This window comes from Uncinocarpus reesii, genomic scaffold, assembly GCF_000003515.1.
Source record: "Uncinocarpus reesii 1704 scaffold_1 genomic scaffold, whole genome shotgun sequence".
NCBI lineage: Eukaryota > Fungi > Ascomycota > Eurotiomycetes > Onygenales > Onygenaceae > Uncinocarpus > Uncinocarpus reesii.
The window spans coordinates 4,832,887-4,846,337 of NW_003052500.1; the positions used below are offsets into that span (position 1 = coordinate 4,832,887).

General features: G+C 49.3%; 4 protein-coding genes across 4 annotated transcripts; 2 read left to right on the forward strand and 2 right to left on the reverse strand.

Moving 5' to 3' along the window:
- Positions 1–487: 487 nt before the first annotated feature.
- On the reverse strand, positions 488–1,405 carry UREG_01854 (uncharacterized protein; the record flags this gene model as incomplete). The annotated part of the gene is made up of 1 exon (XM_002542292.1): positions 488–1,405. One exon carries the CDS (start codon positions 1,403–1,405, stop codon positions 488–490), a length of 918 nt encoding a protein of 305 aa, XP_002542338.1.
- Positions 1,406–2,109: 704 nt separating this feature from the next.
- UREG_01855 (uncharacterized protein) lies at positions 2,110–4,400 on the reverse strand (the record flags this gene model as incomplete). Its single annotated transcript, XM_002542293.1, has 8 exons — positions 2,110–2,370; positions 2,483–2,555; positions 2,607–2,837; positions 2,931–3,062; positions 3,119–3,358; positions 3,414–3,925; positions 3,987–4,209; positions 4,363–4,400. 8 exons carry the CDS (start codon positions 4,398–4,400, stop codon positions 2,110–2,112), a joined length of 1,710 nt encoding a protein of 569 aa, XP_002542339.1.
- Positions 4,401–5,393: 993 nt separating this feature from the next.
- UREG_01856 (uncharacterized protein) lies at positions 5,394–9,197 on the forward strand (the record flags this gene model as incomplete). Its single annotated transcript, XM_002542294.1, has 3 exons — positions 5,394–6,552; positions 6,610–8,901; positions 8,968–9,197. 3 exons carry the CDS (start codon positions 5,394–5,396, stop codon positions 9,195–9,197), a joined length of 3,681 nt encoding a protein of 1,226 aa, XP_002542340.1.
- A 1,436-nt stretch (positions 9,198–10,633) lies between these two features.
- UREG_01857 (uncharacterized protein) lies at positions 10,634–12,689 on the forward strand (the record flags this gene model as incomplete). The annotated part of the gene is made up of 3 exons (XM_002542295.1): positions 10,634–11,172; positions 11,231–11,871; positions 11,923–12,689. 3 exons carry the CDS (start codon positions 10,634–10,636, stop codon positions 12,687–12,689), a joined length of 1,947 nt encoding a protein of 648 aa, XP_002542341.1.
- Positions 12,690–13,451: the final 762 nt, after the last annotated feature.

A 13,451-nucleotide genomic window follows, 5' to 3' on the forward strand; every position in this document is an offset into this window, starting at 1 on the left:
GCCATGTGTATAGATCGGCAACGAGCAGCGTGGATGGCCTGGTTTCCTAGTTGATAAGCATTGCTATCAGTCCATTCTACATCTCTACAATTGCTGATATCGGCAAAGACAATGTTTCTAATAATTGAATCGAACGCTACCTGCAACCCGTGTTCACATAATTCCCGCATTTTCAAATAGTTATAGTACACTGTTTTGATGATTGATCCATCTTCTGTCACCACCCTAGATAGCCTTTCGACTTGACGGGGCGGCCGATGTTAAAGTATAGGGCTAAAAGGCGAAAATATTGAAGCAAACGGACTCGACGAGAAGATCGATTGTTTGCATTCGTTAAAGGTCAAATTGCTTCCCGCGGATTCTGTTCCAGTAAACTCCAGTCGCCACCGAAGCCACAGCGAAAAGAGACACAGATGAGGAAAGTAACAATGAAAAAGGGGAGAAATGGCTCTAAAGTCGAACGAAACGAGGAAAGAAACCAGTTATTTCAACCGAACCGAGCCTTTCTTCTTTCCATTGCACTGCGGTCTGCTTCGCGCCAATTATCCGCTCTGTTGTTATTCGAACCACCACCGTTGCGGCGACGATAATCGTGCCCACCACGTCCCCGTCCCCGTCCACGTCCGGAGAAGTCTCTGCGTTTTCCACCACGCTGATAGTGGTCGCCATCTTCGCCATGGCCTCTCTTCCTCGATCGTTCTGGCAGCGCCTCGTCCAATCCCTTCACGCCGGACGATGTGTTGTCGTTGTTCGCGGTCCCAAATCTCTTTGCTCTCTCCACCGCCTTTTGGGCTTCTTTCGAGGCTGTATCATCCACAATACCAAACTTCTCAGCTCGCTTTCTGCGTTTCTCAAGCTCAGAATCGAGATCTGTAGTAGCAAGCCCCATGCTATAACTCTTTTCTTCGGGTTTCTTCTCTGCCGTTTCGGTTTTGTCTGCACCAGCTTCTTCTTTCTCGCCTACAGGTTCCGCACCGGCTTCCTTCTTCTCACCATCCTCCTTGTCACCCGGACGCTTAACTGTTAGGTCATGCGTAGTCGAAGGGTCGGTATCAACCTTCTGGTTCGGCACTGCAGTCGGGTTTGGAACAACTCCCTTGCCGCCCGCTGCAGCTTCTTTGGCGTCTTTCGCGTCAGTACTTTTTGCGGCAGTTTCCTTGGTTGATGCCACTGGTTCTATTGCTGTTGTGTCGTCGTCCCAGTCGATAACGTCGTCAGCTGCGTCGGCTTTGGGTGCAGGGGAGGGTGGCGAGGCGACCGTGGCGCTGGTGTCATCCGATGCGGCTTTGTCTGCTTCGACGAGTCGCGCGACCATATCAGCTTTCTTTCCGGTGTGAGGAAGTCCTCGCGCCTTGAGCATCTCCATGAGGTCCGAGTTTGTCTTCTTGCTGTATGTAGCCGCCATTGTGAAAAATGTGTGCGTCACGGATTGAGGTAGGAAAAGGGGTAGTAATGTTTCACAACGCGAGGACAGTAGCTAGACAGAACAGGCGAAATCGCGTTTTAGGATGGCGGGTGAGAGATGAAGTTGTTTGTCACTTTGACTCTGGAGGGAGAGGAGAGGGTGTTTAAGGATGATGGTATTTAGCAGTTACTTGCTTGCAGCTGGCATGATTGACAAAGTCAAGGTCAGGAAAAGAAAGAAGATAAAGAGAAGAAACGGATCTCAGTTTCAAGCACAACAGAACCGCAATGAATGAGAACAATCACTCATTGAGACGCTGCTCCAAGCAAGCTGTCAACCAGCGCGTCTGCCTCTCTCTGGCGCTATGCTCAAGTTGGAAGCTCCGAATCACGTGGCACCTTGAAAAATCAATCTTGGTGCCGCCAGGGGTTCCAGCCACAAGCAAGCAATGATGAGAAGACTGCAATTCACAAAGATAATCCCATGAAGAACGGGCAAAACTCAGTTGAAAATAGTTTTCTATTTTACACACAGGGTAAACCCAATTGCAGGTCACAACAAATTCCTTCAACCAAAACCGAACATGGACCTGCTTCCTTGGAAAGATGAATGAAAGACCTTGTTCCCCAGGATTATGAGAATGCATGATTATATAGAACTTGCATGGTGACTATCTGCTCTGCCTCCTTATTGAGGCACAGCGATCACTTATCCAACTTGCTCTTCTTTTTCGGTCTCTCCTTTTCTTCGTCATCGTCAGCATCATCCATTGTGGCATCGCTGCCACTACTTTCATGCTCAGAGTCATATTCTTCAGCCACATCGGATTCCGACTCAGCCTGGAAGTCTTCATCAACAGATTCTTCGTCTTCGTCGGCTGACCCACGGTGAGCGCCAGAGACCTCCTCGTCGCTGGACTCCATAAGCTCATCGTTATCAAGTGCTGCAGCGAGGAGTGTCGATGTCTGCACATGATATCTAGATCAGTTTCTGCTATTACTCTGCTTACTCAAACCCGGGAAATCACAGGAATATGGGAGTGACCTTGGGTAACAGCTGGGATTGGATAGCACTTACATCTTCAGCCATTTCATTCTTAAACCGTATATTTTTGGCTTTGAAAAACGCCTCCAATGGCTTTTGCTCCTCTCTAGCGGGAAATTAGCCTACATTTTCTTTTTGTATCCCACGAAAAACAAACCTGTTGATGTTGCTGAACTGATGCTCGCCGCCGCCTTTAAGACTCATCGTTATATCAAAAGTTCGACTAGCTGAGACGGCGCCGCCAACACGGGACATGGTGATAACCGATATATTGTCAATTTGGACATAGGTTGCGGGCTTTGGAACAAACATGAAGCTTTTGTCGAGGCAATATAGGAGGCCTTCGTTCGCTTTGATCGAGCATTTGATTCCGTTGTGATTGTGGTTACTGGATGTTGTGTTAGTATTCCTGGTCCTAGATTGATCCATTGACACGGAGGGAGCTGATAAATTGCCATTGCGGTAATGGGCTGTGGCTGACCTAGTAAAATCATTGGACGGCATGATTATTTTCTTTCCGGAGAGCCCGCGGAAAACCTTCGTCATCACCAAGTGAATCGGTTCCTCGTAATGAGCTTGAAGTTTGTCTTTGTAGCGTGTCTGGAGCAGTTCACTATTCAAAATTAGCCTGGACGGGATATCGGGGAGTAGATGGGGGGCATGAAATACTCAGTCATATTGAGATCGAGATTGTATTCGTCGTCCAATTTCAACTGCATTACGAGGAATGGGTAGCGTGTCTGACCCTGTCGTAGAGGGGGATCTAATCCAACGGTAATCAACGTATGCGTGTCGTCATTTTTAGGCAATAAGAAAAATTTCTTAATCGATTGGTACTGGATCTTATAATCATATGTTTTGCCGCGTAGTCGAAGTGAATTTTCGTACATGTCGATGTCGAACCGTCCTCTGAAACAATGTAAGTGGCAACCAACCAGAAAACCTATCACGATGACTGGCATACCTTGGAGTAAGATGTAATATATCAGGAAAGGTAGCGAACGTGTCCCCAGCGACTTCGCCAATCTCAGCCTTATCCATCAGGGTCTCGTAGAAGAGGTTTGCAGCGTTTTGCTCTTCGATTTCTTCCCCATCTACACTCTTCTCGTCGGCGTCGGCTTGATCCTTCTTGACTGCAGTGCCAGGAATGTAGAATCTCATTTCGACAAGCTCGTCTTTCCCTGCACCGGCTTTCTTGCCGCGGTTTTTGTTGCTTCCGGGTTGCCCATTGGGTCCGTTAGGGGTGCCGTCAGCTGGAAGTGAGAATTCGACCGCCACCTCATTCCTCCCCGCTAGATTCGTGTTTGATATCTCCGAATATGGAATTTCAAATGCGGGTCTGTTCTGGACGTTGAAAGATAATTCTGCTTTCCCGAAATCTGCTTTTCCCCAATTCCATCCTCGCAGGGCATGTTCTCGATTTTCAAGGTTGACGCCATACCACAGCTTGAACGCTTTGCTGCTTCTCTCAAAATCCTAGCGCAAGTCAAACAAGTTAGAAGGGCCAGAAAAAGGAATATAGCTTTAAACCACATACCTCTTGCTGAAAGCCATCGAGCTGTATAACACCGCCAGTGCGCGGCAAAATCTTCAACTCATAGCCTTTTGCCGCACGGCTCCACTGGGCAGCTCCGACATTGCTCTTATCGAGTGTGAACGTGTCGCCTCCTCCCGACGGCTTCCATCCCAAGCCACTTTCAGCAAGCTTACACTTGCCGGGTTGTTTGGAAAGATCTAGGTAGATGTTTTCAAAGCTCTCCCTGGGCTTGCGTTAGTGAGACTTTTCACAAGACAATGTACTCCAGAGGCCATACATGATGGAAATCGCTATGTAAGCTATTAGACGGCTTTTCAACTATCGAGCTTCCGCGGATATGGAGATAAGTGGCCGGGGAAGTAGAAATTGGGCTCACGTTGGCGAGCTCAGTGTTGAGTGTTCACCTGGCTGCATTTTCGCGATAGCTGCTAGAGGTTCCCAGCGCGTCAGAAAGCACTTTATCAAGGTTTAGACTAAAGTCCATCCGGTTAGCAGCCATTGACTAATCCTAATCCAGTTAGCAGTCTTTTTCTCCAATGCCCAGATTACCTAATCCTGTCAGTTGGTGAACTAACAAAAGTTTATCGGCACAGCTGAAATTGAAGATTTGGCAGCGTCATCCTGCGAGTTCAAGGGAGCGCTCTGCAGGATGGTATAATAGACGGGATATGATAGCATTAATGGCATAGCTTTTAAGAAGTGCACATGGGTTGAGGGAAAAGGGGATTTGAGATGAGGCAATAGAAATGTCCCATTCCTGCTGTGTGACGGAAATAGCTTCTCTCTGAAAATATCTTCAATATTGTGCTCCATATCAGCCTCTACAGAGTACTCGACTACGGGTTAAAGAAAGGGGAAGCGGTTGGATGCATATCGACATTGTAGTAGTGAGCATGAAATCCCACAAGTCGATGCATTAACACCACGAGATCCTGCCTGTCTCAAGAGAAAATGGCCTGAGCTAACTGCCACGCGCGCGGCCCGTAATGCCAGCGACACTCTGTACCTTGCTGCTGCCAACCATGGATTTCGCCCGCCGCTATGCCGCATCGGGCCACATCGGCTTACCTCATCCCGCAGAGAACGGCCCCCCCCGGTATTAATTACAGCTGGCAAACCTGTGCCTTTTGGCGTTTTGGCCGTGCTGCAATTTCCAGGAGCTCGCTTGAGAGGCCTGTTCGTTCCTTTCAGCGTTCACCTCCCTACTCACCACTCTCGTTCCTTTTGTTGCAGCACCACCACCTTCATGTTTGTGCCTTGTTGACACTGCTTGTTTAGCATTCAGTCCACTCTTTTAGTATTTTGTCGCGTCATGTTCCGATACCCGCACAGGAAATCCAGTCTATCGCTCCCCAACTGAACGACCGACTTGGCCATCCAGCCACCAGTGCCATCCCGGACAAAACAATGAGGTTCTCCTCACTGTTTCCGCCCGGTGATGCTTCAATCCTACCGCTACCGCAGCTGATCTCGCTTCTTTCCCTTCCGCTGGCTCGAGCCACTCTGTTTACCCCGGTGCCTTCCCCCCAGCTTGATCTTGGTCCGCTTGGCCGTGTCGCCCTCACTGGCAATTTCGATGCCATCTCGTTATTCACGTACCAGCAGCAGCGAGACGAGGTCCTCGCCGTTTACAATGGCTCCCAGTCCCAGTCGTTAATCGCCCCGCTGCCCAACGGAGGCCTTGCTCCCATCTCGTCTGCCGATGCGGATATCCTGGCCCTGTGCTCGCTAACATCAGAGGATGGCTCGTTGACAAGTATCGTGGTTGGGGGCAATTTTACTAGCTTAGGAGGGATCGAATCTCAAGCTCTTGCGCTCTTTGACCCAAACTCCGGGAAAGTGTCTGCCATCCAAGGATTATCAGGTCAGGTCCGCGCGTTACTCTGTGACTCCGACAAGGTCTACGTGGGCGGCGATTTCAAGGAGTCCAATTCGTCAAACGCCATTTCCTGGTCTCGGCGCTCCGGTTTTTCCAACCTTCCTTTCGGTGGCTTCAATGGCCCGGTATCCTCAATTGTTAAAGCGGAGAACGATCATATTGTGTTTGGAGGGTCTTTCGACGGATTAGGGAATGCGACAACTCCTTCTCTCAAGGATCAACAAATGGTCAATCTTGAAACTGCCGAAATCTCCTCTGGCGGAAGCTCTATACGGCCTGGGTTCGATAATCCGCGGAATGCCGTGTGCCAGGCCACGAAACGGGACGGCCCCGGCAGCACTTGGCTTCTGGCGGATCAACAAGCGGGATATTGGCATGCGCAGATGAGGTTTGGTTACCAACCTACTAAGCTAAGACTTTGGAACACCCACTTCGAAGGGCGGGGAACGAGGACTTTCCGCTTCATCGCACTACCCGACACGGGGATTCTCAACCTGACTTACACTGACCCTGCTACCGGGAATGAGATGGCTTGCGACGCTAGGTGTCCCCTTTCCGATGACCCAGCTGAGGAGTTTCGCGATTTTCACTTTGTTAACCTCGTTGGCATGAATGGATTCCGGCTAGAAATCTTAGAATTTTACGGTCAGGGTGGAGGCTTGAACGGTGTAGAGCTGCTTCAAGACGGTATGTCTTTATTTCTACGTATCTTCACGCACTGAACTAACTATTGTGTCATTGTAGACATCTACGTGCACGCGGTTAACGACTTTAACGAACCGGCGTGCGCGAATATCCCTTTCGCTTCCAAATCTACAAATACGGGAACCTGGACAGTAATTCCTTCAGTTCAGAGCTCTTCCGATTACTTACGCGCGCAAGTCGATTCCTCTACACGATTATCTACATCCGTCACCTTTTTCCCGGATATTAAACAGTCCGGCAATTATTCCGTAACGATATTTACCCCGGGTTGCATTCAAGATGGCACTTGCGCAACACGAGGTATCGTCAACGTAACGGGGAAATTCTCGATGCAAGATGAAAATCCCGTTCAGTCCTCAATTCACCAGACCAACAATTTCGACAAATACGATCAGATATACCTTGGGCGTGTCGACGCAGCCAATGCTAACTTTCGACCTGAAGTGACTGTTTCAGCACAGAGCGGGCAGGGCGCTATAAATATTGTCGCGTCCCGGGTTCGATTCCAGTTAATTTCGTCCACCGGTGGCCTTAACGGTTTATTTGACTATGATCCAAGGCAGAATGACTTTAACACTAACTTTTCTGCCTCTGCTATAAACAGGGCGGGCACTGAGCTGGACCGTGGAGCGATAGTCAATGATTTAACGTACAAAGACGATACCCTCTTTGTGGGCGGCAATTTTTCAAATGCAACCATTCACAACATCATGTCGATCAGGGATGGCCGCGCATCGGGATTGTCTGGCGATGGATTGAACGCCGCAGTAGCCTCGATGGTCACCCTCGATGATTTGGTATATGTAGGAGGCAATTTCACGAATCTAGCGAACGGTAGCCAGGATAAACTGAAACACGTCGCTGCGTACTCGATTCCCGATGACACTTGGCTATCGTTGGGATCCGGCGTCAACGGTTATGTTCGATCGCTCGTGCGATTCCCTGTGAATGTCTCTTCTAGCAGGATTGAGTCTGCTATCGCTGTAAGTGGCGATTTCTCTCAGATTGAGGAATCGGATGGGCGTCGAGCCATTCCCGCCAGGGGATTCGCTGTGTGGGTGCCTTCGGAGAAGAAATGGTTGCAAGAGCTTGAGATCAATCAAATGGCGTATGTGGGACAGCTCACAACTTCCATCGTGGCAAAGGACGATACCATATTGGCTGGTACATTGGCATCGGGTGGAATTTCATCCCATGGCGCCGTTGCACTAAGCGACGACAACGGACTTGCTCTCCAGCCCTTGCCAGTCAAGATTCAACAAACGCCGGATTCGAACCAGAGGAAACGGGCTTTACTGGATAAAAATGGCGCCCAAGCTGTGACAACCGGTCTTTTCGATATGGGTTCCGGTCGGAATCTTACCGTTCTGGTTGGACACTTCACCGCTACAGCATCGGACGACTCGACCATCCAAAATGCGCTTTTGATCGACGGTTCCGACGGCGATAAAGTGACAGGCCTTGGACCAGGGATAACTTCGAACTCGACGTTTCTTTCTACGGCAGTTCTCCGAGACTCTCTCTTCCTTGGCGGTAAAGTAATGGGTCAAATCAGTTCGTCCAACATCGCGGGACTTGTTGTCTATGACCTGGCAAGGAGGGAATACCCTGCAAGCCAACCAGGGCTTTTGGAAGGCAACAATGTTGTCGTTAATACTATTGCGCCGCGCCCGGGTTCCAACGAAGTCTTCGTTGGAGGTCGATTTGATTCCGCTGGTTCCCTGCCGTGTCCGGCTGTTTGTGCTTTGCAAACAGATGCGTCACAATGGGTTAGACCCGGATCGGGCCTTCAAGGAGAGGTATCCGCTTTAACATGGGTGTCAAAGGAAAAACTAATTGCTGCTGGTAACATGACCGTGGGCGGCAATCGGACTACGCTTGCTAGCTATGATGCAAAGGCACAGTCCTGGTCTTCGATTAGCGGAAGATCCGCTGATTTGATTACCGGCCCTGTGACAGCCCTTGGACTTGCCAGGGCAGATGGGTCTCGATTCTGGGTGGCAGGAAAGTCTCCAAGCGGCTCTACGTTCCTCATTTATAATGACGGCACCGAGTTTCATTCTGCGGGGTCGCTCTTCGGCGAACAAACAACCATCAGAGGCGTTCAGATACTCTCTCTTCGCGAAGAACATGGCGATGCTGAGCTGATTGAAAGGAATCAAGCTTTACTTTTAACCGGCCAGATCCAATTACCGAAATTTGGAATTGTCTCCGGCGCGATATACAACGGATCGACCGTAGAGCCTTTCATATTGTCGAGCACATCTGACGGTAAACCGGGAAGTATCAATGGCTTGTTTTCTGAAAATGCAATCAAGCTTAGCGGCAGCCGTAAGTTAGCCCCGGGGATAGAAAAGCTCACACTATATGCTTTTGTTAACACTTATCTGATAATAGGTCAACCACGCTCCCGGGGTATCGTCGTACTCGTCTCCTTCTGTATCGCCCTAGGTTGTATCTTCCTCATCGTGCTCATTGGTATTATTCTCGGTCGCATCCGGCGTCGCAATCAAGGATACGTTCGCGCTCCGCAGGGTATGGACCGGAAACCAGATCTTAGGCGTTTGCCGCCTGAATATCTCCTGGATTCTCTTCGACAACGTTCACCCGGCGTGCCGGCAATCTGATGACCGATCATTTGTTTTCTCTTATCAACTAATACACAACGAAAATTGGCGTTCCGGCGGTGGCAAATACCCGTGGTTTCGGTCGATATGCAAGGAGTTCCTTTTTGTTATTTTGACAGCGATCTTCATCTTTCACCTATCTCTTCTTGCTCTGGGTAGATGGTTTGCGGTTGCTCACTGCCCCTTTTTTTGCCTAGAATTTAGTTTCATTGAAATTTTGTTTTTGCCGTGAGGATACATATTAAGTCTTCCTTTTTCCTTTCTATATCGGCCTTTATCGCCTAATAATTCTTCAATCCCTCATGTTTGCCTGCTACTTGGATCGCCTCCGCGTGTCATCCTGCTAACTACTCCAGCTGTCTTTTCTTTTATTTTCACCCGAAGAAGCACCCTAGGTTCAGTCCTTGTGTTGCGTCCTTTGCCCATAACAAAAACATCTCCTATCCGAGAACGAATTTCTTTTTTCCGTTGGAAGTATGTTGTTACCTGGTGTAGATAGGCTCGGTGGTATTCTGGATGCCACAAATGGGACGAGAAATCCGTGCCCCGGAACAGTCCATCATCTATCTTTCTGTACTCCGTGCAGCGTAGTAATAGGTGAGCGCATCTCCCGACTCCCGAATATTATTTCGCGATCCGCGTTACTTTTGGTGGCACTTTTCCACCTCAAAAAGTCAGGAACTCCATAAAAACGCCATGGTTTCGGTGGAGATGAAGAACCACACAAATTTCATTCCAAGGTTCGCATTCCAGTCGGGTTTGCCTCTTATCTTACGTAGCATTTTGGCTAGAATATTATGTACCTGCGTGCCTGGCCGCCAGTGATGTTTCGTTCAGCCAGGCCATCGGAGTCCGGCGCTCATTTTCTTCCCTTCTTTCGCAACATTAGGTGAAGCTTTCATGCCGGAATAGAGAGGCATTGAAGGATCTGACGAAGGATATTTCCTCCCACCTCGTTTTACGGATGTCGGCTCAGGCTTGATTCTAGCGGAGATGCGCTCAAGGACTGGCTGGTGAGTGACGGATCTCGAGCCCCCCCAATCGAAGCTTTGCCGGAAAGGAACGAGGGTGCACTGACATGAGCTCTTTTCTCTGCCGCAGTTTGACATGCCGTGCACGCAAGCTGAAATGCGACGAGCAAAAGCCCCAGTGTTCCCAATGTCGCAAGGCCTCGAGGGAATGCCGACCCAGCGAGGGCATCGTATTCCGCCACCAGCAAAATGCGTCGATGAACCGCGACGATGATGGTGTGCCCGGAGATGGAGGGAAGCTCAAAGGCTTCTATTCCTATAAGAATACATTTGACGAGAATAGCGTATGGCTGGAGATACCGAAGCAAGGTGGGGGGTTTATACCGAGTTCTTTTTGAATTGCTGGGGCGGTATTGTGAAAGCTGATATGATATCGTCGTTCGAGCAGTGACTTTTATCAACGTTATGGATCCGTATGCTGAGGAGCTGGAGGCTTCCTTAACCCTCCCCGAGACCGTACATGCGAATCAGTCTGCCTCATGGGATAGTGGTGGCATCTACCCAGGCCGGTCAACAGATCCCCAGACTCATGGCCTCGAAGCCCTCTCCGCCGCGGCTACGACAGACAAATATGCCGTGCAACAACACCAGCCTGTACCTGCAATGGTGACAACAGCGCCAGTATCGGTTCCCTTGGCCATTCACACGCCCTTCCCTCAAGCGGAAACTGAACATACGCTGGGGTCTGTGCCATCTCCAAACCAAATCCGGCCATCTATGGCACCGCCCGCTTCCCCGTCCCTATCGATCGCATCGAACAACAATATAAATTTTCTCCTTAATCCGTCTACATCGGTGTCGCCTCCTATAGACCCGAATCTTCACTCACAACATGGCAGAGGGTCTCCGTTTCGCACTAGGACTATCATTCCGCAGACGAGGCCTGAAACTGACCATGAGGTTGCCTTCTTGCTCCGACACTTTTCTGAATCTCCTGGACAGTGGTAAGTATGCTCGCTTACTTTTAAGAAACGTTGTCTTGATAGCTAACTTGATCCCCAGGATGGATCTCTTTGATCTAGGCTCATATTTCGCTTCCTACGTGCCTGTCAAAGCTGTTACTAACCCTCTTCTTAAGTACGCTGCCTGTGCATACGCTGCAAAACAACTTGGCCGGGTGAAGGGAGCGAAGGGCAATGTTGGTGGCGTTTGTAGCCGATTGGCAAGCATGGAAGTATGGCCAGAGGCCGATAGAGTGGATTGGTATTTCCACGGAGCTAAATATTACGACAAGGCCATTCAACTTCTCATGGAAGCTCTCCAGCATGATGGTCAAACCTCGCCTACCAGCATGGTAGAAGGGTTAGAACAATGGCAGGCCACAGAACTATGCAACGATGCAGGCCATCCTGTTAAAAGACGACGAACGTTTTCGAATAATCGATTGTCTAGTGCGAATTCCGATGAGGTGCTAGCTGCAACTGCCATTTTATCCGTATATGAGTTCCTTGATGCGACAGGCCAAGCGTGGGATCGCCATTTGAGTGGAGTGAAGTCATTATTAGATATTGCAGATATGATGCCGTTTGAACGAGGTGTTTCTCCCGGTGGAACCCCATTGCCTCCCCTGCGGAAACCGGGCTTCTCGAAAGCAAGGCGTGCAATATTCTGGAATTTTGCCAGACAAGATTATTTATCAGCTTGTGAGACCAGCCTTTGAACTTTTTTACAGGATGCAAACTAACTAGATGTAGTTATCAACCGGTGCAAGTGCCGATTGGACACGGATGACCTCCTGCTGTGGACAGAAGCAGGCCTCCATTTGGAAGATATGGGATTCGTCCAACCAAGCAATACGTCCGGTACAGGCTATCCAGAGGGAGATGATGTGATGGTGGAAGACATGATTTCCAACGCCATGGTCTGGTTGTCGTCAAAAATAGTGAACTACCTAGCCGCGGACGATACTACGGCCCGTCGCACAGAGCACCCCTCGATGGCTCAGTGGCAACGACTGCAAACCGAAGTGGATGTATGGTACGATGGCCTCCCGGACACATTCAAGCCGTGCGCACGAGTCGAATATCCTTTGCAGTCGCTGAAAACGAATGACGAATTGTACCCATTTCAAGAAATTTGGTATAGTATTGCCATGTGTGCGTCGGCAATGCAGCACTACCACATGGCCCGAATACTTTTACTGGTCAACAAACCGCCCCAAGCGTCCTCGCTGAATGGTGCGGTCTCAAGTCGAGAAATCCAACATCAGTCCATAGATTCGGAGATACGATACCACTGTCATGAGATCTGTGGGATATCTCTGTCCAGGCCGGATGCTTCAGTGCGGATAAATTCTGTTCAGCCACTATTCCTGAGCGGCCAATACCTGAGCGATGACCGGGAACGGATGATTGTTTTACAATTGCTCAGGGGGATTGAAAATGACCTGGGCTGGGCAACTGAATACCGCGTGGAACAATTGTTGGAGCAATGGGGCTGGGGTCATAATATCGTGACATGATACATATCTTACATGCACCGAGAAAATGAGGAAAAGGAAAGAAACTAATTCAGGCATTTGTGCCTCGGTGGGAATACGGTTTGAAATCCGGATCGGACTTCCATCCGGCCAATGTAGAACCAATACAGTTGTGTTCACATACGCTGTAGCCGGGCGCAATATCCGCTTGACGGGAAACAGAGCTGCGTGGGACATGGTGAGGGTTGTATGCGAACAAAAGTTTACTCCTTAGGCCAAACTCCCTCGCCAAAGAGATCATATTTGACTCCAGGCAATCTGAGCTCTATTTTCGAATGGCCAGGCAAAGAAAAGAAAGCCGTCTACTCGGCAATTTTAGGGTCAGGCAAAACTATGCAATAATAAATGCAAATGATATCCATTCAAGTAGCTATTAAACATGCTTCAAACAATCCGATCAGACCACACCTCGCTGTCTATTTGGCTGTACTATGTTTTGGACATTATACCAGACTCAGGGCAATGTCCAATCTGTGAGTAATATGGTACCGGAGCTTTCAAGTACTACTGGAGCGCTCTCACTGTCCGCAATGACGGCATTGATATATCCAGAGTGTATGCAACCTCTATGAAGCTGAATCGCAAATCAAAGCAAGGCATGCATCTTCAAGCCTGCGAATTTCTTAGCTTAGATGACTCCCGGCGTTGGGTACAGATCCTAGGCTTCTCCTGGGTGGTAGCTATATTTCTTCCTATCCAGCCGGCCTTCTGTACGACCAAGAGACAAATGACGGTCACTCCTGG